This window comes from Lissotriton helveticus, chromosome 7 (assembly GCF_964261635.1).
Source record: "Lissotriton helveticus chromosome 7, aLisHel1.1, whole genome shotgun sequence".
NCBI classification, from domain to species: domain Eukaryota; kingdom Metazoa; phylum Chordata; class Amphibia; order Caudata; family Salamandridae; genus Lissotriton; species Lissotriton helveticus.
Genome location: NC_136068.1, coordinates 1,027,649,953 through 1,027,676,872, shown reverse-complemented (window position 1 = coordinate 1,027,676,872; position 26,920 = coordinate 1,027,649,953). Strand labels below are relative to the sequence as shown.

Below are 26,920 nucleotides of genomic sequence, written 5' to 3'. Positions count from 1 at the left end.
CTAAAAGTCTATATCTAAAATTCCGGTACAGCATTTTGCAAACGAGGGATAGGACAATCAAATGGCACTGTAATAAGGGTGCAAATAGGAATACTGATTCAGTTGTATGTGAGCTTTGTGAAATGGGGTTGAAAGAGGATGAATACCATGTTTTATTTATATGTCCTGCATATCTTAACGCAAGGAAAAAATGGTTAAAGCCCATATGCAAAATGTTAGGCCTTCGCCATATTGGGGTTGGGCTTAGAATTTTTAAGGGAGATACCTCTCAACCGATAGTGTTCAGTCTGAGCCGTTTCCTCTTATGTGTAGCCTTGATTAGGAAGAGAAAAGGTCTTAAAATCTAATTTTATCTACCTTTGTACTGCACTATCGCTGGCTAGAATTGAATGTATAAGTTAGGTGCAGAGGTAAAATGAACTGGTCAGTTTAACATGATATTGTTTGCTAAATGTTAAAGTGTTGCTTGATTTTAGTGATCCTGGTGCTTGTTTTATATAGAAAATATTTTATTGTTTTATTTTGTATATTTACTAAGTGATCTCGTTGGATGAGGCAAGCTGACTATGATGAATTGTCTTCCAATTAAGAAACCCTCAGGGAAATGTAATTACATACTTTGTATTATTTGCTATATGAAAAAACGTGCTGCTAACTGTACCCGAATTTAACTGTGATTTTGTATCCGCTTGTATTTTATTAATTATATGTATTGTATCTTATAAGGTTTTTTTAACCGAATAAAGATTGAATTGAATTGAATTGAATTGGTTAGCGACTCGCAAAATAGGGTTAGCACATTGCAAAAGGCTCTTTAGTGGACACAAACGTCTCAATTCTCCATTTGCAAGTGCTAACACCTTTTTAAATGTGGTTCTAAAATCAGTGTGCGCTCACCCTTGGAGCTCAGGGTGAAATCGGCACCAAGGCTCAGCGTAAAATACAAAAAGCTGCCACAATTTCATAAATTTTCCTCCCTGACTTGACATTTCACTCTGTCTGTAAAAGACCTTGTAATGCTGCATGCTTTTTCGATGGATGGAAAGGCCACAGCCTGACAGATTTTAAAATGTACCCCATAATTTTGGAAGGATAAGAATAAATGAGCTTCTTACCGGTAACTGCAGTTCTCTTAAGTTAGACTCTTTCTTAAAGTTAAATGCAAAAAACCTCCCCCATCGTCAAAGTGGGAGCCTCCAGCCATATACTAAGGTAGTATAAAAATCAATTTTGTAGAGAGAAAACTGAGAACACAAATTTAGGAGTCCTTTCACATCCTGTGAAATAACACAAACTCCCGCCGTTGAGATGAAAGGGCTCTGAACTCCACTTTTCCCAGAGGCCACCTAACTTTAGATGTGATACAAGGTAAAAAAATGGTAAGCTTGGAAGCCACGAGGAGGAAGGCCAAATGTGATTCTATGAAAGATATTAATGCTGGAAAAAACGGTTACAAGTAAGTGGTTTCTTTTCCAGCATTGAAACTTTCAAAGAATTTTTGGTTCTTCTCAAAATAGCAAGCAATATCTGCAGAAGTTCATTAAAGGAAAGTGCATGACCAGGCTCACCTTAATGAAAGAGGTTATGAAGGACAACACTGAAATCTCTTGGTCCAGGCAGTAATGTTTTGCTTAGTGTGGCAGTTCTTCCAAGATGCTTCTCCACAAATGTCCAACGTGGCATTCCAAACACAAGGCTGAAGCTGCCAAAAACTGCACTGGTCAACTACACTCGCACCCTGGTGATGGAGTGCAATTGCACCCTGTTTGACAGTGATCTGTTGGCATTTACATGACAAAAAGAAATGCCAAAATGATCCATCTTGCAGTTCCATGCTTAGACAAAGGTCCTTCTTTATTCATAGAGAAAGCGATGGTCAAAGTGTCTAAAATACATGGTTCGAAACATACATTTTCAGGAATAGCACATCCAGACAATGAAGAGGTATTTCTGCTCCATTAGATGGTTCTACATAGAAACGCTTGAAAATTATTGGCACAAAAAGTGGAAGTCAGTTGGAACCTTTAGCACAAAGGTAGGGTTCATTCACAAAAGAGGTTTGTCCTTGGTGAATTTCAGATATAGCTCTTTCATGGTTAGTGCTTGCAACTCATGAATCCTTCTGGCAGAAGTGAAGGCCAGCTACAAGGCTATTTTCCTGAAAACATACATCATGTCAGCTTGGTAGATGGGCTCAAAGTGGCTGCATCCACTGTGATAGCACTGTGTTCAGTTCCTAACCCACCAGTAGCTTTCTGACTGGTGGGAAAGCTCTGAAAAGGCCTTTCAGGAATGTCTTTGATATTCGGTTGGAGAATAGAAAGGGCGAATACTGTGGCAATGGAACCTAAAGATTTCTGCTAGGGTGAACTCCTATGAAACGGTAGCAAAGGGCAAAGTGCTGGAGTAGATAAGGAAGCAATTGATGTGGTTGTCATGGTAATGTATGTCATCCTTTCAAAGTACACCAGACACAAAAATGATTCCACGTTGCCCGATATGTCTAACCTGTGGTTGTGGCTCTGGCCTGGGCGATAATTCTTCTATCGTTTTCTTGATGTCATGTTCAGCAAACTCACAGTTGTCAGTAGCCAGGTTGTCAAGGTCTGTGATTTCGGATCCTTTTGAAGCGCCTGTCCTTTCCTGCGGGCAAACAGAAGCATGCTTTGGAAATGTAGCAAAGAGAGGCGCAAGATTTCTGAGTACTAAAACGGTCTAAACCAAGCTGGAACTATGAGAATGATCCAGCAATGTTCCAGTTAAATCTTAGTGACTATCTGTTGAAAAAGGGGAAATGTTGGAAAGGCACATACAAAGATGACATTCCATGTCATCGGAAATGCATGCCCCCTTGCTCGGGCTGCCAGTGTCTGCTGGCAAAGATTTATAAGACTAATTTTGTGTTGGACTAGGTTAGGAAGACTTCAAGTTTTGTCTTTCCCCACCTCAGAAACATTGCCTTCTAGCACTGATGAATTTGGCTCCTATTTGTCACCATTCTCCTACTGACCTGCTGGGTGAGTGGGCCCACTCTTTCATGGCTAAAGGTAACTGCTCTGTTCTTGGAGCGATGTCACTGTACATGGCCCACACCATAGGCTCTAGGCATCCTGAGATTGTACCAATTTAAATCATGAACGTTGTATTGTCCGTGCATCCATGGATGTGGTACTGTTCGAGTAATGTTGAAGGTGCATGTCAGATGTGTGAATTGTCTTGAGTTTGCAGACACTGGTATGAAGCAACGTTTTCTCAGGGCTCCAAAGGCCGCCTGTTGAAAGTTCCTGTACAGTCACACCCTGCTGTCCATGGAAGTGTTCATTGTTATTACAAAGGTGAAAAAGAGCATCTGACCATGGAGACCATGAGCTAGGTTATTTATGTTATCAAACAAAGGTATGGCGCCTTCTCATGGTGCACGACATCAACTGTATTCAGAAATCAGGTTTGAGACTGAACCCACTAGGTATCCAATCGTTCCCGAAGTGGTTTTGTGTGCAAGTGGCATTTGGGCATCAGATGATTGCAGGAGGAAATCATTCCCAGCAGGGATTTTTATTAACAAACATACATAGTCAGAAGGTGTTGGAATTGTCTAGTACAACGTAGCTGGCTGAGTATTCTGACGGAGGAGGAGATGAATGACACCATATTCTCCTTTTTTGATCATGACAAGCCAGTCTTCTGATTCTTCACATTCCCTCTCCATCTCTGTGTGAAACAGCTTGTCCGGTGGTGCTCTAGACACCTTATGAGGAGATATGTGAGATAGCTGAAGCACAAACGTCATCAGGCAAAGTGAAGAGTGTTGTTAAAGGGGATGCATGCAGAATCGCATCAACTGATAATAGAGCAACAGATGAAGGAGCCACTAAAGATGGAACCTCCAGCAATGGAAAAATCAATCACGACTGGGTGGAGCATTTCGAAGTAAACTGTTGGACCTGGCCTCGTGGCGTGATTCCCCCCGTTCCTCAGCACCCTGTTAGCCTAGCCCTGCACCCAGAAGCCCCTGGTCGTCCTGCTCCCTGTATGCCCAAACTCCCTGCACGACCCCGCCAGCCGACGACCAGCCCTGCATGCCCCTGGCCTCCTTCCTGGCTCCAAGCGCCCAGAACTTGCATCACCCCACAGGGCCCCCGGCAGCCATTTTCCCTTCCCGAGGTCCCTGACTCCCTGGGCCTAGCATGACACCGGCCCCAGCGAAACTTAGACTCCAAGGCGCACCAGGCCCGGCTGGGGGGTAAAGGGCTCCCTGAGTGAGATAAGACAGGGAGTTTCGATTGCACCTCCGGCCTCCCCTGAGAGACTGGTTTCTCTCACACCTTTGGCCTCCCCTGTGGGCCGGTTTCGATCGCACCTCTGGCCTCCCCAAGAGCTGGCTCCAGACCCTGCTGGGCGTCTGGGAATTCCCGGACGCATCTTCAAAAGGATCAAAGGGCCAACCAACCGACCTCTCCAACGACCAGCCCCCAAGGCCTGAGACCTCCGCCTGCGAGGGTCCGGACATCAAAGGGCCACTGGACTATATCAAGGCCCGCCCAACAACTAGCGGGCAGTTGTATCCTGGACAAGAAAGCCCTGCTGATCTGATCGCGGCTGAACCTTGAAGAGAACTGAACCTTTCGAGCCCTGCTGACGCTGTCGCGGCTCCTTCTCGTAACACGGAACTGGAACATCGGAGCCCTACTGACGCTGTCGCGGCTCCTTCTCGTAACACGGAACTGGAACATCGGAGCCCTGCTGACGCTGTCGCGGCTCGTCCTCGTAAAGACGGAACAATAACCTCGGAGCCCTGCTGACCTCGTCGAGGCTCGAGCTTGAACTCTAAAGAGATCTTCGTGAAACCTCCTGAGCCCTGCTGACGCTGTCGCGGCTCCTCAAGAACACCTCCGGATCGAGCCCTGCTGACCTCGTCGCGGCTCGAGGAGTACTCTGGTCCGGCTGGACCATCGACGCTACCACCACGACCTGAGTCGACTCTAAGTGAGTGAAGCCGCCAGTATGACCATCATCTCCCGTATCCCCCGGCTCGAGGATTGAGAGCTGTGCGCAGGGTACGCTTCGTACTGGCCTAAAGACTGAAACTGTCCCGCTTCCCTCTTCCCGAATTCCTGAGACTTTACGATCCCTCGATCGCTTGTAAATAAGAGTGCTGATTCCTTTTTACTGTTCATAAAGAACTTGTTACTGAAAACCTACGGTGTGGTGTCCGTTCGTAAATGTGGTGTGAGCTCAGTGTGTACGATCCTAGACCCGACGTCCTCTCCGGCGAGGACCTCACGTTAAGACTTGGCATTACTTGTGGGAGAGGTGGGTCCCGGGGTGGTCGGGTGAGCATAACCTGGCCCTCTGACATCGCCCCTTCTAACATAAACAAAGAGCTTTCTTTGAAGAGGACTTTGTTGATGCTCTGGGCCTGCTCGCACGTGGAAGAGGCATCACTGAAGACTTAATTGTGGCTGAGGAACTCTTTGATTACGACAGTGATGGTGAAGAAGCCGTACACTGCACAGCCACCGCCAAAGTCTTTGTCCAGAATGTTTTAGGTGGGAAGTCAGAGGAAGAATCCTTGTCCACAGACCACTTGCAAACTTGTTTTTCTGACTTGTATTAGTGGTTTGATGGATGACATCTACTGATGCCAATTCAGCATGCTCCTCCAGGACTTCCCTTTTCCCACTTGTAGGCCTTTTGTGAGGAGGGGGGACAAGAGGCTTATTCTTCCCAGAAGAGGTACCTCTCTCTGTCTTGAGGTGATGCAGGCCTCTGCTCTCTTGATCCTCAAGGGTCTGTGAAAACATTTTTCTACAGAATGAACACTCCTGCAGTTTGTATTCAGGGTAAAGGCAGTACATGCACGTTTAGTGTAGTGCTCTACATGGAAACATTTCGTTCCACAAGCTCCCCAGGACCTGAAGAGGGCTTATTCGAATGACTAAGATGCTGATGAAAAATGGGCACGGTTTCAGTTCGAAATCCCACAAAAGTAGAGATCAAAGGAAACTCTGCATTCACTACGTGTGATGAAAATCTGAGTTACAATTATCTCTTTTTGGGTGGGGGGATGAGTGGAGATCAGAGCCCTTCCACCTTACTGGCTGGAGTTTGGTTAATTTCCAATGCGATGAAAGGGCTACTAAACTTACACTGCTTCTCAGCTGTTTCTATGGAAAATTGATTTCTACACTGGTTTAACATGTGATTAGAAGTTCCTACTTCAATGCTGGGAAGGATTCAAGAACGTGAATCTATAAAGGATCCAATGCTGGAGAACAAACGTGGAAAAACATGACAGGATTAAATAAAAACATGTATATTTTCATTTAATTGTACACAATTTTGACTTCAGCTCATTGCATTTTTTCTATAATCCACTACCCAAATTGTTTGTGACCTTGGCTTTCTTTAAGCCTGATCCTGTCTCACTAACAGGTGACATGAGAGGTGGGTGATTACAGTAGAGTGAGGGAACCTAATGGGGCTACTGGCCAATTCCAAAGTAGGACAAGGGCTAATGAAAACATGGATGGCAGGTCTGTCATTCCAGGAGAAGCACTCCAACTACTACACCTATCTGTCCTGATGGAGTGAGATAGCCTCATCAGGTTGAGACACATTTGATGAAGACACAAACTTGGTTCTTGTTCCTCCTACAGCATTTTACCATTTTCTCATACTCAATATCACTCTTTAGTGAATTCTCGTGTTTTAACCCCAGCCTATCCCCTTGCTGTTTCCCTCGTGGGAGCTCCGCTCTTGGTTCTCGGATTTCAATACAATTAGCTGATCTGGCTCACTCACAGACTAGCAACACCAGCTCACCATGGATTTCATATCTTCCAACTTAGAAGAGCTATGGTGCACACCTCTCCAATGACGGCCCCACCTGTTATCTTGCTTTAGTGGGCTTCTTACCTGATTCTCCCGTTCTGGTAGTATCCTGTGTGTCTGGAGAGCATGAACAGCTCGGTCTCTCTCTATTGTTACTGCGGACAGCACCGCCTCCACTTCCTGTAGCACTCGATTCTTCTCTTGGAGCTCAGCGGCAACCTTAAAAGGAAATCATAGGAGGTTAACCTTTGAAATCAAATACGTCCATCAAAACCCTGGTGTGCTTGTGCACTCTGATGGCCGCGGAACATTTGATGCATTTACATACAAGTATTAACATTGGACCTCTCAACGGTCAACTACAGAATTACACTGGAACTATTTTCCTCCTTAGCAAGTGAAGATCACAGTAAAACGGTTGTCAAAGTCTTTTCTCCTACAATACGTTTCTTCTCACTCCGGTTTGAGCAATTTACTGCCGTCACCGTGAAAAGCCTGACCAGAGTCTATCTCATAGAATATTTTTATTATTTATTTGTTCCCTCTCCAACAGTTTGCACCAAAGACTAAAAATGATGCTCTCGCGTGAGAGGGGAAGAAGAGATGGTTGTGTGATCGAATAAATCCTTTGTGGTGCAGTTTTACATCACAAACGTGTCATTTAACGCTCTCCTTCGGTCTCTGAAAGAGAATCACACATGGCGCTCTCGTATAAGCAACGAGGGAGTAGTTGGATCTGCTACCTGACCTATGTGAAATTGTTTTCTATGATCACCCGGTCAAATCTGACGACAAGAATGCATTCTATTGCTTCCAGAAAGCCCTGAGGCCCACTAAGCAGTCTCACCACTGTGAGCATATTTGTTAAGAAAGCAAAAAGAGCAGGTGTTGCTCCGATTGAACATACCTGTAAATCACAAGTAGAATGCCCCTTTCCAACATGTGCAAATGCAGTAACATGCACTGGACTATGGAATGTCTTGTTATCTCCATCGTGAGGGTTGCACCTGCTTCAAACCGTACTCAAGTAGAGCACTGGTGCAAAACTTAAGGCTGTCTTTCATGCCGTCTAACAGGCTAACTTTTTCAAATGATTTGGCTAGATTATATGAAACAGGTCAAAAGCAAATAAATCGACTTAGTTGACAATAGGAGACAACATATGAAAAGGATGTTTAAGTTGCCCTCAGCTAAGTGATTTTTATAACTGTCACTGGCATTGCATAGCAGTAATATGGCCATGCGACTGGCCCTTCTGTTCTTGTGGTCACATCCACCAGCATCGCTGCAAAGAAGAAAACAAGCGCGACAACTACACGGACATTTTTCTAACTCTTCCCAAATAACGAATACGTCAGAGAGTGGTGGTTGAAATAAGAACTCGTGTAATTTTCTAATACTCCTGGATGGGATAGTAGAGACGAGAACACAGGTTTCCGAGTGAGCTGTATTCTCGGAAGGCACATTTTATCCTATTGTGTAACAGATTTTATCATACTTTCAAACGATATTCAGAAAGAATATCGAAAACCAAATTCAATGTCACTGACAATGTCATGAGTGCTGTAATATGTACGGTAATAAGCAGTGCATTGCAGGGGCGTAAGTTATAATTAGCTCAGGTAACTAGAACTGCCAAATTTCACTTGGTTTGTATGAGGGAAATCTGAGCCTAACCTTGATGTCCCTGTAACCTTTGGTTTTTATCAGTGAATATATATATATATATATATATATGTGATCAAGGTCCCCTGGAGGATCAAAACGTGTTATGGCCGACATTAGAATGCTAATCTAAAGCACCGAATTTTGGGTCCGGGTCTGCTTGCCAAGTGGCAATTCTGTGGAGTGGCGAAGGCAGCGTTCCGATATCTATCTATCTATCTATCTATCTATCTATCTATATGTATGTATGTATGTATGTATGTATGTATGTATGTATGTATGTATGTATGTATGTATGTATGTATGTATGTATGTATGTATGTATGTATATATATATATATATATATATATATATATATATATATATATATATATATATATATATATATATATATATATATATATATATATATATAAATCTAAAATTGGCCCCCACTCGCCTGACTTCCTCTTGATGAGGATGAAGCAAAAATAGTTTCCTCCAGTGGATTTTGTGCACAAATTAGATGGCATCTCTGTTTATAATAGAAAGAATTTTGGCTTTCCCAAATTGAAGGTCATCTTAAGTGGACGAGTGGGAGGTGGTTTCTGAACACATTCTATAGCATGACCAAATCTCACCATGACTATGTCCCACCAGTCCATTGTGACAGCTTTCCATTCCTTGCAGCAAGATAATATTCCCCCTCTCAAACACCCCTCGTTGATGGAATTGGGGTTGCAGGCAATGCCTGATGGCGGTCAGTGGTGTCTTGCACTGTTGACTGAGCTCCTCTCTTACAGTGTGGTATTTGCTTCTAGTAGTCTGGTGGTGGTTGAGTCTCATATTGCTGCTTCAGATACAAATGTCGATAGAACTGTTGTCGAGTTTGACAAAGTTGGTATCTGCAGGATTGTTGCTCTCTTTTATATCAGGACTTCCTGCTCCCATGAGTACTTCGAAAAAGCTACGGATGCCTCTGTTGTAAGACTCCCACTGACCTGGCAGTATCTGTGTCTAACCTAATCGACTGCAGTGCCTCGCCAACATGTTTGCCAAACAATGATTCCCCATCAAAGTTCATATCTAGAATCCTACATTGAACTTCCGGTCTAAAGGAAGTTTAGCATAGCAAGTCTTGTTGTAATAACACAGCTGCTCCACTAAATACCTGAACCCCTCTGGGGCAACAACCATTGCAGGGTTTGTAATTAGAGGAGAGGCTTGTTCGCCTTTCTGCAAAACTTTTCTGGCTTCATTCTACTTACCATACAAAAGTAGATCCAGGAACGAAGAAAATAAACATTGCCTGGTCTGCATATTGTATATGCCAAGGATAGTTGAGGCACTGGCCACTCAAATAGAAGATGCCACCATTGCAGATACGTTTTTGCCTATGTGTTCGAACCTGTGTCCTTACATGTCTGGAGGAGTGGTACAAGGTGTTGCAGGATTGCAAGATCGTTGCTGGGCGGCTAACATACCTACAGAATCTCCCCATGGAAGACCAACTAGGTGTGCAAATGCATCTCCAGAGATTATACTTTTTGTCAAGGCACTCTACAACAGCTTCAACTGTAGCTAGTGTTAGCACTCCCTCAATACCGTCACCTCAAATGTGGTCAATTACAGGAATGGCATTGACTGTTTTCCTTGATGGATCCTTCAAGTTATAAAGGAAATAATCCATCCTCCTCTTCACATTAGCAGTACAAATCTTTTCAGAAGCTCTTTCCATTAAAGAGCAACACCTTTGACTAAAGTGACCTACTCAACCTATTCCCAGACCCTTGTTTGATGTAGTATCATCCAGAACTGAACAATCCTCATGGCTATTATCTACATCATCATCCAATTATCTATCATCTTGTGACAAATGGCTGAACCCCACAGATATTGGAACCTGACAATGAGGATCAACTGTTTCACTGTACCGTGTCTTGCTGTAGGCACCTGTGGCTCGTAAGGCGGCTGAGGTGGAACAGTGCTTGGTTGTACTGGAAAGTGTCCACAGTAGTCTTGAAGCATACACCATAGATCCTTAACTAGGAAAATAACAACCTAAATTGTAGGTTGATTAAGGGCATGGTTGTCCTCTTCATTAGCATCATAGTCATATTATTAGCAGACTCTTCCATGTCAAGAAGTCCTCGAGATGACAGAGGTAAGATTCTGCTCGGTGACAGGTGTGCCAGTAAAATAATCTCTGCATGAGCTGTTTTGACAACTTTTGATTACTTCCTTGCTGTACACACCTCAGTTGACTGTAGCATCATCAGCGATTCAGCTGTTTTTGGACCTATCAATGAGAAAACAAGTGGGGATGGGTCCACAGAATCTTAGTTATCGTGGAAGTAGTCAATTGCAAAAAAACAATTGATGGACAGAATGCAGAACAATGTCCTACATTCACCAAAGTACAGAGATTTTGCTCCCCATGCCATTCCAGTTTGAACACAGCCATATGCAAATCAGTCTTGACCCTGCGCCCAATGGGAACAGTCCAGCCTGGACTGTCAAGTCAGGTGCTCCCTGGACTCGAAACAAGGATTCTAGGGCAGGTTGCGGGATTTCACCCCTCATCAGCCAGGATTGCTTGACTCCAGTGGCATGGAGAGTACGAGACCCACGTCTGGGCACACCTGTCCCACACGGGGTGACAAATGCAAAATCACATTCACCCCAGTACAGAGATGTGGGCCTAAATACATATTTTTTTGCTCCCCATGCCATTTCAGTTTGAACAGTCAATGCCATCACCAGTACTGTCATCAATGGTGGGCTCATCGCTGAAATCGTAGGCTTTATTGATAGAGTTTTTGTCAGTGTGCTTTAGGTATTTTTTGCTGATGGTCTAGCAGCTATAAGCAGAGACGTTCTCTACATCCATATCCTCAACGATGACAGTTTAATCAACGATGCAATCATCAGTGCTTTTGTCGACACTGTTGTAAAAAATAAATCCTTTCTTTTACGGTGTAGGAGGTGCAGTAGGCCTAACAGAGGCAGGCTTGTCCCACAGGCTTTTTTGCCAATGCCCACCATGCCAAAAATGGTCTCTAGTGGTTTCCTTGTCAGTATTCCCGGGAATCTTTGTAGACTGATTTTTAGAGGTTGGTGGTTTTGCCTGTGATATCGATTTGCCCTGTACTTTAGGCTTCAAATGTTTCCTTTAGAAGCTTTTTTAGGCATTAGACTGGAGTCATCCAAGTTCTCAACTGAAGAGGGGACGTCTTTCATCTGAGTTTTTGGAGCCATAGTGAGAGCCAAATCTATCTTTATTTTACTAGAACATTTTTAACAAATCTTGCAAACCTTTGTCTTGGGGGAATGATGAAGACAGTATGTGTATTCCTAGTGGGAATCCTCATAAAGAAGTCTTAGCTTGTCACAGGATCTATATGGTCGGAACAAACTCTTATTTGATGAATCGAACATGACCTGTTCACCTTAAAAAAAGAACCAAATATAAAGCCAACATTAATCTGGGGTCAATAAATGAAAATTCTGAAGAGATAAATTCCCAAAAGCAAACATATTTAAAGAAACTGAGCAGAGCTCAGAGAGAACTTTCTTCACACATGATGTGCAGTAGAAATCGGGGTATCGGTGAATGTTCAACTCTCCCCTCACTGGTTGAAGTTTGGGTTTTCTTCAAATGAGCGGAGTAGGCGTTTAACGGACAGTGTTTGGAGCCTTGCCAGGGTATGTTTTACAGTGCACTGCTTTTGAATAATCTATGAGACTCCCAGTTTGAAGGCATAAAAGAATCAAGCATGTGAATCTATGAAAGACCCAATGCTGGAGAAACAAAAGAGTTTGGTGCATAAAACATTTTGGTACAAATCTGAGACTCTGACAATTATAGGAAAGAACAATAGAAGCAATTTAACATTGTTACATAGCAAATTGTAAAATGTAGTCTGTAATTCGTCTGCCGAATCATTAGGAGGAAAGTATTTGTGGCAAATAACAGACCTCAATGAATACAGATATAGAAAACTATGATTTATTTGGATAAATATGTGCATCTATGAATAGATTCGAAGATAGAATCTTAAATGGGAAGTTGTGTTGCATGGAGTATTATACCAAGTTCTTAGTAGCTTGTGGAAAGCCAGATAGTCTCCAGGACTTACAAAATACGCTGGAATGGACTTTCAAATGATAAGGACTACCAATGAAAAGGCAGCATGATATTGTACAGGGATAAGCATATCAGCCTAACAGTGAGAGAGAGAGAGAGCGAGAGAGCGAGAGAGAGAGAATTAGCTTGTCTGCTTATCTCGGATGAAGTTAGGGCCATGGTAATACTGTTCATTACAGATAATAACAGATTCAATACTCTTGGCAAACAGAGGCTGATGGAAAGTGCATCACCTGGAGAAATGTGCTTTCAAAACCCAAACTTAAACAAAATGGATGGTAGCATTTTATTACCTGGAATTACAAGATTAAATGTTGCAGCATTCCTGGCAGAGGGAGGTGGAATAGTCAAGATTTGTCGACAGTGGTAAAGGAATCCCTCCCATGGAATTAGGGCAGAAAATGTATATACACTAGGAGCATTTTATTATGTCTTCACCTCTGACTTTTTAATATGCAGCCCAAGCGCATTTTGTTCCATCCAACTCTCAAATGCTGACCTAGAATTTTTAAAGTATGACTAATGGGAGCCCGTGTAAAAATATACACATAGAAGGATTTTGGCATCATCTAAGTATACGTAAAACTAAATTCCGAACCAGATTATTTATTGTGTGAATGGAAACATACATTGAATTTAAGGTTTTGAGGGTGAAAGGATGACCCCTGTAGAACTCTGCATGTAATAGAACAGGTTTGAGAACAATAAGATGAATCCTCAAAGAATGATGAGTGATTTTCAAAACCAATCTCAGTCAATTCAAAACAATCCCACAGCAACCATAATGAGCCAAACAGCTAAGCAAGATGATATGCTCCACGGTTAAAAAAAGAAGTATATAAACCCAACAGAAGGATCCCACCGACAAAATCGGCATTAATTGCCTGCCTGTCTGAATTCAGCCACAGCTCAAGCCCCCACATTAGGCAGACTTCAAGATATAGGCACTACAAAGTTTCATGTTTGGGCCTCCTGCACCATTCATTGCAGGACCTTAGCTATCAGTGATAATCAGCAGACAGACCAATCAGGAAGTACAGGTAAACATTTGAACCAGACGACCGCACGATTTACGAGACGCCGTCACATTGTTCTTGGCTTTTACATAAATTAAAATTCCTAAACATAATAAGGGAAACTTGGTAGACCCTTGAACTGGGATGACAAACTGATTTTTTGAAAACACTCAAGTTCCAAGCTAGAAGACCATTGCAAAGCTTTGTTACATAGAGATTTCTAACAAGCCCTGAAGAAGTTGGCTATTGGTTTTAAATATCTCTTGTGAATAAAGAACCTTTTCTACTGAAGAAATCTGATTTTGGAATTCTTGGGAGAATGTTTGGAGAGACAATGGAACAGCTTGTATAACGGTATTGAAACTGTAATAATCACTGTTGAAGTGTGCGGGGTCACTTTGCTTTCTTTTGACTTGTAAAACATTTTTATATTATCAAGACAGATGCAACACACTTGGGATGTTTATACTTGAGGCATGCCCATGGCATGAGCCCTTGTTTTAACCCCTTCCATGTTGGTCGACGGGAGCACTCCCTCCCTGCTGCTGCGAATGGCCTTTGGCCGTCGCAGCTCCACCCACCCTTTAGAACACCCGCACCGCGTCGGAATTGCCGCCGCGGTTAAGGCATTAATAACCATTATAACAAAATGCAGGCCAAATAAGAGCACTCTTTTGAACCCAGCATAGAGCTGCCCTCGGTTCTCTGCCATCTTGTCTACTTGTGCCAATGGGTCAGAGAGCTACAACCAAATTCCATTCGGGCAAGATATTTTAAAGGTTTCAGATATCTATTTGCTTTTACACAATTTGTCAAATGCATGCACCTTTCTAAGGTAGATAAGAACACACCAATATTACGATGGATCATATTCTAGATTACTCCTTCACATTAATTAAAAAAACCACAAAAAAAAGTAGTTTAATTGAGATTATTCTAACCCGGTTGAGTAGATACACATGTTGTATGCGAGACATAGGAATCATGTGGGTTCCTACAGATTCACAAACTTTCCCTGATTGAAGCATTAAGACAATGTGTGATTTCAGCCAAAGTTTGAGGTTCGCAGGGCATTGTGGGTAAGCAACCATAGTAATAACCACACATGTTGCACCTCCCTGGACTCCCCTAGATATCAAGTTTCAGATATATTTGGGTTTAGTAGGTTTCCCTGGGTAGAAATCCAGCCAGAGCCCAAATTTCGCAGCTACCCACATTGCCAAAATAGGTCGTTTTTCAGAGGAAGATTTGAGGTCTCCACGTCACGTTTTGGGACCTTTTCTGTCACGGGCAATTGGCCCAAGCGCACAAGTGGAGGACTGTTTTTATAGGGCGAAATATGGGGATGCTGGGTGGTAGGAATTTTGTAAGTCCCTGCATATTCCAGAAGTTTTCCCCACAGAAATGAGAGGATAATGCATAATTGTAGCCAAAATTTGTTCTCAAGGCATTCTAGGTAAGAAACCATAGAGGGATCTATGCAAATAACACCAGAAATATTTGGGTTTGGTAGGTTTCCCATGGTGGCAGCGGAGACCAGGCCCAAGTATTGCAGCTACCCATATAGCCAAAATGGGTCAATTTCCAAGACAAAAGTTTTGGTATCTCCACCTTATTTTTTGGGTCTTTCTTGTTACAGGATTTAGGTCCTGTCACGCATGTGAGGTGCCAGTTTTATCAAGAGGGCTGTGGGAATATAAAATAGTAGAACATTTGTTGTTATTATTATTTATAGATTATCAATTGGTTTCCTTTTTATTTTTTGGCTTCAAATGGTAATCCACTGTGCAAAAAAGAACATATTTTGCAAAAAAGACCTGTGAATCGCAGGATAGTGTGGGCAACTCCAAATTCAGAGTGGTATAAATAACCACTATGCCTACACTCAACAAGTATGGCACATTTGAAAAATGCATAGGTTGCCGCATATTCTTTTTAAAAAAAAAATTAGATTCTACAATATGAATTACAGCATAGGCAATGCACAGTAAAAGATCATCATAAGCTATGGCTCAGTTATTGGCTCTCGGTAGTGCATGCTTTTGGAAAACCACCAAACTCTATATATTCTTGCAACAAGTAGGGTCTGACAGACATAACAGTATATTACATTTATAAATCAGCCATTGGGAAACAAAATTACAGATGAAAACATTAGCTACTTTTATTTGTTCCTACTTTGTACATTATATTTTATTTCAGTGATTAGTTTCTTTTGGAAAACAAGCACTGATCTACACAAATGACCCCTAGATGAACTCAGAATTCTATCTAGAAACAAATATAGATCAAAGAAACCTAACAGTGGAACCTTCTTAGAAACAGCACCTAACCAAAAGTAACCCCAATTGATAATTGGTACACCCAATATTTAAATGTGGGTATGTGTGCACACTGAATAGCACCCACTCCAACAGTGCTAGTTCCCTAGGAAACTGAATTGATTAGTCACAACAGCACAGGTGCATCACAATATTTAGCATTTAGTTTACACTTTCAATAAGTCACGGAGAATATAGTTCCTCATTTTCATTTCTTTATTTAAAAAAAAGGGGTGAAGCACCATACAGCCGACGCGTTTTGTCCCAAAGAGGGACTTCTTCAGGGCTTCTGCAAATGAAGAAAAACTTCAAGTGGAGATAGAAGATAAAGGCTCTAAATAAATAGACCCGCAGAACACGAAAAAGACTTGATCCAACAGATAGAGATCAAGGGTTCCAAATAAATATATCTGGTCAATGTATCCGCTGGCTTACAAGCATGTAATGTGGAATCTGATGAGTGGAATCTGTAAATCCAGAGACTCAATACAACTGCATGCGGAAATAATTGGATCTATCTGTTATCCATTAAAGCCATATAGTCCAGCAGCACGTCTTCTAAGGTTAAGTGAGATGGGTAGAGTGCCCCAATCGGAATATGATAAGTCTGAACGGTGGCATGAAGTGTTTCCCCAAAGGTGACCGCGGCGCGTCCTCCGGCTACGAGGTGCTTCACCCTTTTTTTTTAAATAAAGAAATGAAAACGAGGAACTATATTTTCCGTGACTTATTGAAAGTGTAAACTAAATGCCAAATATTGTGGTGCACTTGTGCTGCTCTGTCTAGAAACAAGTAGCTTTCAGGATTCACCCATGGATTTCACACCTGTTACCACCACAAACTGCATATCGATTGAAACCACAAAAACAGAACAAAGGACTACCACTTAGAAAAACACAACTGCGGTTAACAAAATAAACCTGTTTGTATCACTCTACTTGTAACTAAACGCTGGGCAATGGTAACCTTAGCACCCTTTGTTTAGGTCATTTTTAGAAACAAAAATTGATTTGTTGTGAAGTATTTTTCTAGTTTACCTAAAAAGGAAAAAAATGTGCTATATTTTGACTATTTTCGCTGCTTCATGATCTCCCATGCTCTGCACATAACATCGCACATAACATCACACATGACATCACCAGTGACATATTCAGTGGCATCATCAATGCCATCACTGACAAGATCACATATGACATCATTAGTGGACAAGTTTGGGGAGACATTGAGGCTATAAGAAGGGTGCTCAATAAAAAATGTAAACTAAGATCCCAAGCCTAAGGCTATGCATAGCTTATTTGGGAGGAATAGTGAAAGGGTGCAGCCAAAAATGTGTGCCCAGTCCCACAGTGCATGGCTAAAGGTTGCACGCAGGGGCCGATGGTCATTACTTTGCAGTCATCAAAACTGTGGTTTCACCCCTTTCCGCCACCATCAACTGCAGCTAGTGTTGGGTCATGCTCAGTTCCTTCGAGGTATAGAGTGTGGTCTTCAACCAAATCTTTGAAAAAAAATGTTTTAATTGATTTTACACAAACAATGGTGAATACACACGCAGTAAATGGTCAAGCACATACATGTTCCAGACCCTTCCTTCCCTTGTTCCCTTTTCCGCCCCACATAGCACTAACTTTGTCTGCCCCAGAACCTCTATTTGCACAATCTTCGCCAATTCTTGTGTAATCTCCTTGTGTGTGCACTCTACGACCATTAATAACTAAATGGCATGTGCAGCTGCCCTAGGAAATGTACATCTCAAATATGCAGGAAATGGTTGAGGGGTGCTAGGGAGGAATTTGGGCCTGGTTCAAGATGTGCTAAAGCAAAATCTTGTGCTCAGTCTTCACCGGGCACAACCAAAGGCTATGAGCAGTAGGTTCTCTGAACTTGTGATTTTAGTAGCGTCACATCTATGGTTTCATTCCTTCCAACTACATCAACAAGAGATCAGGAAATAATGTTGATGGATAAAGGTATAACTATTGCTGAGATGGGTAAACCGAAGTATCTTGAACTGGGGACTAGGGCAGATAGCATTTCCAAAAACAAACTAATCAACAATACGAACAAGATCTGCTTTTTCAATGGTACAACATTTTTCCAGATTTTTGTGGAGCAAAATGTATAGTTCCCCATAAGACACGTTGAGATAGCATTGTAAGGTCAGGGGGTGAACAGGGAATGGGAGGTCATTATGTCAAGCACACAGCTTCAGCCCGGAAGCAGGAGAAGATTGTATATAGCTGTTTTGAGCCACCCCTGTTACTATATAGCCTATTTCCTTGCTGCTCCCCTTTTACTCTCCTTCCCACCACTAATGCCTATGCCAAAAGGCTCATGGTTGCAGAGGATTTTTTTTATTCAATTATATCTTTCAATAAACACTCAAGACACGAACAGAAAATATATATGCAGCAACACACAAAGACATGGCACTTCAAGTTAAAATACCCATGCACAATCAGATTAAGGAGGTCAATGGCTATACAACATATGACTTATGATAACTTTTCCATAAATATGTCTGGAGCACAATGAGGTCAGTAAACCAGTAAACCAGTAAGATAGAGATAATAAAGTTTACTGACAGGGATAGCTGTTAAACCAACCACTAATGCAACCAAGAGCAAAATGCTGATACAATATCCAGGATTAAGCATTCATTTAAACACCATTACAACATTATATATAACAGTGGTATTCTACAACATGCACTTATGGTGTAGTATCAATTAAAATCGCATACGATTCAATCACAAAGTTTCATGCACCGGAGTACTGCTTGGCAACTAGTTCAGGTAATGTCCCTTCTCTCTTTATTCATGATCAGCATGCAGCTTCTCATCCATATTGAGAAGTCAGTTTCTGGACTTTATCAAAACAAGAAAAAGTAATAACAATCTTGTGTCACCAGTATGCTTGTTCAGAAAATGGCTGAATACTGGCTATCATTATTTCCTGTGGTCTATGGGCCACATGTATGTAGCTAGCAATTTGTGATTCCCTAATTATGAATCACAAAGATTCACAATTAAGAAATCGCAAAATGCAATGTATGAAGGTGTATAGTACACCTTTTGCATTTTCTAAGGGGTCGCAAGTGACCTACCTCATGAATATTAATGAGGTAGGTCGCAATTTGCAACCCCCAAGGAATCTCAAAAATCACGGGAATGATGGCCTGCTGAGATCAGCAGACCACCATGTCCGTGATTGCTTTTCAATAAAGCAATCTTTTTTTTTTTTTGTAAGGCAGCCTGTTTTCTTTAAAGGAAAACGAGGCGCTTTACAAAACGAAAAATGAAAAGTTTTCTTTTAATTTTTTAAGAGCAGGCAGCACTTAAAACTAGTTTTCCAAACATTCACAAAGGAGAAGGGGTCCCTTGGGGACCCCTTTCCATTTGCGAATGGGTTACCACCTACTTGAAGAAGGTGGTAAAATACAAATGTTTTGCGACCGCAATTGCGGTCGCAAAACATTCATACATACCGAAGCGATTCTGTATTAGGAAGGGACACCCTAAACACGCCCCTTCCTAATACTGAATCGCAAACCCATTTTGCGATTCGGTAACAGGTTATCGAATTGCAAAATTAGGTTTGCTGCAATGGAAAAGCAGTTTTCGCCTTTGCAAATGGGCAGATTCTGCCCTTTTGCGAACTCAAAAATGCTTGATGCATCTGCCCCTATAAGTGTTACAAAATTCCTTTATGTAGTTTGTGAGTCGTGCTTCTTATATACTTTCCAGGGCCATTAGCATTCCAAAACTTTAGAACAAATTCATCATCACAAGCAATCCTTTTATTAATCAAACCTAGCCTGGAAAAACATGTCACTGAGCCAGTCAAGAGTTTATTACAGTTTATTACATTTTTCAGTTAACAGTTAATATGTATAAAACAAGAGAGGTGTTCATTAAATGTGAAGCTGTATCATATGGGAAGGAAATCTACCTATTTTGTGTGGTCAATCCAGCCATTCTGCTTTTTGCTAGACCCTTTATTTTTGCTGGCTGTCGAATTCTATGCCCCTTACCCCTGCTATCTGGGAGTAACCCTACTGTGCTCCCCTTTAACCATTGCTAAACGGGATCATTCCTGATAGGAACATTTTACTTGCATTTAAGTCCATAATATATAGTGCAAGAAGTGCAGCCAAAACCTGGAAGGTAAATGGCACTTGTGGACTAGAGAACCTATTGTGCCATCCACTATAGTGGAAGTCCAAACATGGCTTCAGGCCTACCCTGTGTAGCTTGCCTTTAACAATTCAAAACATAACCTACAACTTGTCGAAGAAAACATTTTTGACAGGTGGAAGTAATTCCTTTCAAATATTTATAGGTCATCACTACGTCAGCCTTGTGGCCCAGCAGAAAGGGTGCATGGGATTTAAAATAGGACGTGTAGAAATGTAATGTTACAATGTAAGTTCAGTACTACATTAATTAAACCACTATTTTATTAGCTATTGAATATCCAATTAAATGGTGAAGTTGAGTATTAATCAATATTAACAACAAATGTTTTTTTAAATGTTACCATTTACTTGGCTCGACTGTCAGAAGTCGAATTAGCATAAGCCCGAGCCAGCTCTCAAACGCCTTTGAGGATTAAATAGTTTTAAAAAAGGTGTTAAATGCTTCCCAGGAGTAAATAATTGGCTGACCTGAATGGGCAGAGATGACTCCTCTGAACTCCACCGAATATGCAGGGTGGGGGCTGCAGGCATCCTCTTTAACATTATAGTGTTGAACCCTGCTTGACAGTTCTGTTGAAAGGAAGAGAACAGGATGCGAAGACAATTGTTGTGTATTCCCTGTCTGGTTGCAGGACTTTGCTTTTGTCCTAACAGACTTCTGACCCTTGTGTTGTTCTGGGTGTAGTGCTTGCCTCAAACTAGATTTATATAGTGTTAGATGTGGGAGGACACTGGGATTACCATGGTACACTAACCCCATACATCCCCCCAATGCCCATATTAAGTGTGGCTGAAGGCTTTCACCAACTTGGATTTGCACTGACACATTGCTATTTGTGCCATTTGCAGTAAACACTTTCTGAACCTGCACAAGTTCAGCTGAGGACTGGAACTGCTGTCTGTAAACCGAGTGGAACCCTAAAGGACTTGACCATGCTCAGGACAGAGAAGTGGTCTGTCCTTCTCAGGACAGGAGAATGACATCCTGTGTGGTTACAGGGAGACAAGCTGCTGCAGGAGGCCTTTTCCTAGAAGGACCCAACTGACCAGTGACAACTGAATCTGGACTGGACCCTGCTGTTAGCCTTTGCCGGACACAGGGGCGGCTCCTCCGTTAAGGCAGAGGACGGTCACCCCACTGCTCTCAGAGCAGTGTAAAAAAAAGGAAAAATAAAATGATACACAATATTATTTTCATTTTATTTCTATTGCGACTACGGGGCCAGGTTAGGATGGGGTGAGGCTGGGGTCACAGTGAGGAGGAGTGGTTGGTGCACCATAAGTGCACATGACAGTTTGGCCAGCCGTCTTGGGCCGGCCAAACAAAAATGTGTACTTAGCATTTCTCAGCCTGGCTGTGTTGCACAGCCAGGTGGAAAACTGTCCTAGACACTTCTTGAACAGCCAAACAGGCTGTTCAGACCAATCTCGACACTGCTGTCATACTAGTGAAAGCAGCATCATGATTGGCTTAAAGACGTCTGGGAGCCTGTGTGCTTTCATGCTTCCGGGAGTCGGGAAGAGGATGGAGGAGAGGAGGCGTCCGTTCACAGGTAAGTGATTTTTTTATTTTTCAACCCCCCACCTGCCCTGTTCTGTAGCAGCTGCCACTGGCCTGACACTCTGTGAGTCTCACAGTGCCTCCTGTGAGGTCCTGGGGGCCTTAGAAGTGTACTCCTGTGGTTGATTGAGACCTAAAAGACTAAGTCAAGTGGTAAAATCTTTGACCAGGACAAACCTGGATGGCGTATCCGATCCATGCATCTTTACAGTAAGCCTCAAATCACATTCAGGTCCCAATCTACCACAACTACAGATTATCATTGGCTCTTTGTTCTTTTTGGTACTATTTTTTACTCAGGGGCATAGCTTAGTCAGAGACATTCGGGAGAGTGAATCTCAAATTTCCCAACTAAAAAAGAAGAAGAAGAGGGCCACTCTGATGGATGGGTGAGATAACCATGTTTCGTGATGTACGGTTTCCATGAGGCACAGAGTCAAACTAATTTGCATTAGGTGGGCCTTTGTCTATAGTGTCACAGTGAGTGAAAAACAATAGGTTGGAATGCTACCCCAAGAGCGTGCTACTGGTTAGACTACTTGCAAGCATTCATCCCATCACCTTTTTGATGTTTGATTGCCAATAGTATACCTGGAAACTTGAGACTAGTACAGTTTCCCAAGCCTACTACTGCCAATGTTTGTGAATTCCAAAAAGTAGCATATTTGCACCCATTCAAGAAGTACTTTTATGGGTTGAGATTTACTATTTCTTTGGTAAACTTGTCAGTATATGGGCCCAATTTACACGTTTTTAACTAGTTTACACTTTTGAATAACTTTACTACTTCTTGGCTAACTTAAAATGCGAGTGTATATTTACTCTAAGAGTCGAATTTGCTTGTCAACACCACATTGAAGGACCTGGAGGCTATTCACAATCTACATTTTGTAGTATGTTTTGTAGTGCTACAAGAGTACTACAAGCGTACTATAAAATACTATTCACAAACTGCACTTTTAAATACTACTGCAAAAACAGTAGTAAATAGCCCCCAGGCCCTTATTGTAACCCCTAAATTAGTCAAGCAAATATAACCTAGATTTTTATTGTAGATGGAGGCATGTGATAGTATATTAAACCAATCATAAGAGGTGCTTATACAGAGCACATCTTGAACTCAAGTATTTAAAAGTGCTTTCATATGTGATGATAAAGTAAAAGGAGGCTCGGAGATAAAATGTTTGCCTAGGAACACACAATTTGGACAAGCAGGGAAGCCAGTATTGAATCGAGGTTATCTAGTTTCACATTTTGAAACTCAGCCTCCAGATGTATATCTCCGTCTCTTTTTCCTGTTTTACACCACAGGTAACTGTTTGCCTTTTATTCTTAGTCCACCACGGAAAACAGACACAGGCACAGCAGACACGACTCCGGCCCACCTCACTCAACTACCAGGCCAAGATTGCATTTGTTTGGAGGTGTTCATCCCAGATCCCCCCGCCTCACCCCACCCCAAAGCTATGCCCCGGTTTACTTCAAACTTTTTTAAAATCGTACTTCCTGTCACACCATTTGGATTTCTGTCATTTTATTTATTACATTTTATTCTGTACTCCCAATTCAATTTTGGATTAATGTTGTTTTGCATTTTGACTTTATTACTGTTTTGGTAGTGCATTCAACTTTATACATTGCCCTAAATTAAGCCTGTCTGCTCTGTGTCATTGCTCCCAGGGGGATGAGCTCACGTTAATTTTGCGACTTCAAGGGTTCACCCAGTCAAGAGTTGTGCTTATTCCTTGAAGTGGTTAGTCAGCCAACCCAAAGTAATAATCACATTTCTTACAACATTTATTCAGAGAAAACAGAAATTATTCATCCACAAAGACTTTTCTATTATGGCTATTAAATATGGTAATTGGCAGATAACAAAGTAAGTTGCATTAGAGAAATAGCTTTTGTGGTGAGCATGCTTTTTGTATTTATTGCACAAAAGGCACTTTAGCAATTAAAGTAATCTGTGGTTGATATAATCCAGCACTGAAAGTATTGACCCCAGCCACTTTGCTATTTGAAAGCTCCTCAATTACATCCTTCACATTTTGTGTTGTAATTTGCACCGTTAATATTTAATTTCCCGCTAGAGAGCTGGCTGGTATTGCAAATGGTTTTAAACATTTAGACCTACCCTGTCCATCTTGGACGGTTCTAAACTCAGCTGCGAGGCTGGTTTATTCTGCAAGCAGATATGACCACATTAACTCCCTACTGTGTGCTACCAGGAGGTATCTTGGTAGATTCGAAGGCTGAGACCCTCAGGCTCCTTCGATTCAGATTCAGGGCCAGCCTGAGAACCAAAACCGGCCCTGGCAAAGTGCTCGGCCGGCCCCCTGGAGGTGTGACCGAGCTCTTTGCCGCGGTCGGTTTTCGGCCGATTTTGTTACAGGGCCGATTGGGCCCAAAACCGGCCCCCACCCTTGCGGCACACCGGGGGATTGCCCGGTGCCCGCAACGGGCAGTCTGGGCCTGTTCAGATTATGTTCAGGAGTCTTCCTATTTGCTATGAGGTTCTGTTGTCTTTGGTTCCTTGACGGTTCTCGTCGACATCTTTAGGCAAAGAAGTTTTATTCACGGCATGGGGCTCTAAAAGATACACTACATATGTCAAGGGTATCTAATAACCATGGACACATCAGTTTGATGAAGATCATTTGACAGAAAAATTAGAGAAAAGGAACGCAAATGCTCAAAGCTATCAAGTTACTGAAAACTAAAAAAGGGAATATCGGAATATTTCCTGTCATGAAAGGCACTGATTGGCCAAACCCAGGGCTAACAGAGCCTACTCCCTATGGGAACTACTCACAATCTTGGTGGAACTGTTGTTCCTATTCAGTTCTTTGGAGCTATTCGCCATCCTTCAGTTTTTCTTAAATTTCTTTCCCTGTTCCATTATAAAAGCTTAGTAAGAGGTAAATCAGCCCTTTTAGTTCAGTTCAGTTTATTTTTTAACTTTAAAGTAATTTGAAAGAAAAATAAATACATTTAGTTAATATTGCTTTCAGAAAGCCAACTGCAACTAATGATTAGATTTCTGTCTACAAAAGTGCTCTGGGATACCGCACACTGGTGGAGATAGTCAATGTTTAGGAGTATTAATGAAGGGAGCAGCGGATGTATCTCACTATGAGGCAGGAATCTCAGATATGTCAGACGTGTCAGTCATGCTGATTGGTGTGGCCACTACCTGACAGAGTGATTTTGAATCTCAGAAAATGCCCTGCTCAATGGTTTTAATGACAGAACAAGTGACACAGGGAAGGGTGCAAAGCCCACATAGTGCAGGCAGTTCAAAAAGGCTGAGTGGCGCAGTGGGAACATGGTTGTTAGATTGGTCTAGATTGGTAAGGGGGCTAAGGGCCAGATGTATGAAAGGATTTTGCGTTCGCAAACAGTGCGGATCGCAAATTTCGTCCGCTTGCGAATGCAAAATGCCTTTTCGTTATGTATGAAAGGCTTTGTATTCGGAATTTAGGTGATCACAATTTTTTGCAAATTGCAAATCTTCAAAGTGCACATGGAAAAAGCCTTTCCTATATGTGAACAGTGCATTTAGAAAACGCTAATTACCATCAATTTCAAGTCGATAGTAACCATGTGCGAATTTAGAAAAAGGCACAAAAATGCATTTTCCAAAAGTGCCATGTTGCGCAAACCTGTCTGTAAGCCATGTTTCCCCTTTACATGTGCACAATTAACATTTTGGGGGTGCTTCAGGGGGCCTTACGTCCCCGGGCAACCTTGGCTTCCATTCCCCAATTTGCGATTACCAATTACGTAATCGCAAATTAGCTAATGCAAAACCATTCGGGCCTATGGGCTTTTCAGCCCATAGGAGTGAATGGAGTCATATTACCTAATAGCAATTCACTATTTACCGATTCAGTATTAGGTAATATTAAGGAATCGCAAAATCTTTGGCGATTCCTACATACATGGCCTTTAGCAATTCCCAAATAATGATTCAGTAAAAATAGCTTTTTGAGAATCACAAAATGCTCTTTTGATACATCTGCAAAAACAACAATTGATGGACAGAATGCAAAACAATGTCATACATTCACCCCAGTACAGAAATCTGGGCCTAAATCCATCGTTTTTTCGCTCACCATGCCATTTCAGTTTGAACCAAGCCATAATCAAAACAGTCTTGACCCTGTGCCCAATGGGAACAGTCCTGCCCGAACTGCCAGGCCAGGTCCTCCCTGGACTGGAAACAAGCATCCTAGGACCGGTTCCTCATCAGCCAGGATTGCCTGACTCCAGTGGCATGGAGAGCACGAGACCCACATCCGGGCATACCCGACCAACAATTGATGGACAGAATGCAGAACAATGTCATACACTCACCCCAGTACAAAGATGTGGGCCTAAATCCATCTTTTTTTGCTCACCATGCCATTCTAGTTTGAACCCAGCCATATGCAAATCAGCCTTGACCCTGTGCCCAATGGGAACAGATCAGATTTTGATACATCTGGCACTAAGAGCCAAAGATGCTGCAGTGTTATCTAGCCTTTTATCTTCATCTTCTCTATTCATTAAACAAACACCAAGTGTGGTGGTAATTGGGCTTCGAACTTGAAGATCATAAGAGCCTCAAGTCTTAATATAAAACAATGATTTGCTAGTTCTCATTAACTGAAAAAAATCAAGATTCTATTAAAGACGAGGAAGCCCATATTATCAAAAGGTTGCCCTCAATTAATTTAAGAAACAATAACCCATTGATAACATTTGAAGAAACGATTAATTTGTTATAGAACATAGGGCTAGATAAATGAAAGATTGGTGAATCGGTCACTATTTCTATGAAAAAGTAAACAACATTTACCTAGAATTCTCCACCAAGATTAATATTAACACCCTGTCAGCTAGTATCAAACCCTCCGACCATAGCTTATTGCAATTCAGAGAAGTTAACGAACAGCAAACAGCTGATATTATCAAATTGATAAAATCAGGATCAGCTTTAGACCCCTGTCCCCCTAAAGTGTTTTCCCCTGTAATTAACTCAATAATGGCGGTGATTACTCAAATCTGCAATGTCATGTTTGAGGCCGGGATCTACCCAGATACGCTTAAAAATACTCTTTTCAACCCGCTTCTAAAAAAACCACACCTGGATATGGACGAACTGAAGAATTACAGACCCATAGCCAGCCCACCCTTCCTGGCCAAGGTGGCAGAGA

The 26,920-nt window shown here is 42.0% G+C and overlaps 1 protein-coding gene across 1 annotated transcript in view; it reads right to left on the bottom strand.

Annotated features, from left to right (window-relative positions):
• The window catches only part of CCDC57 (coiled-coil domain containing 57), an 821,470-nt gene that overhangs the window by 454,296 nt on the left and 340,254 nt on the right, over nucleotides 1-26,920 (bottom strand). The window contains exon 10 of the mRNA XM_078653761.1: nucleotides 6,919-7,053. Within this exon, the coding sequence (XP_078509887.1) occupies nucleotides 6,919-7,053 (135 nt within the window). The remainder of the gene's footprint in view (nucleotides 1-6,918; nucleotides 7,054-26,920) is intronic.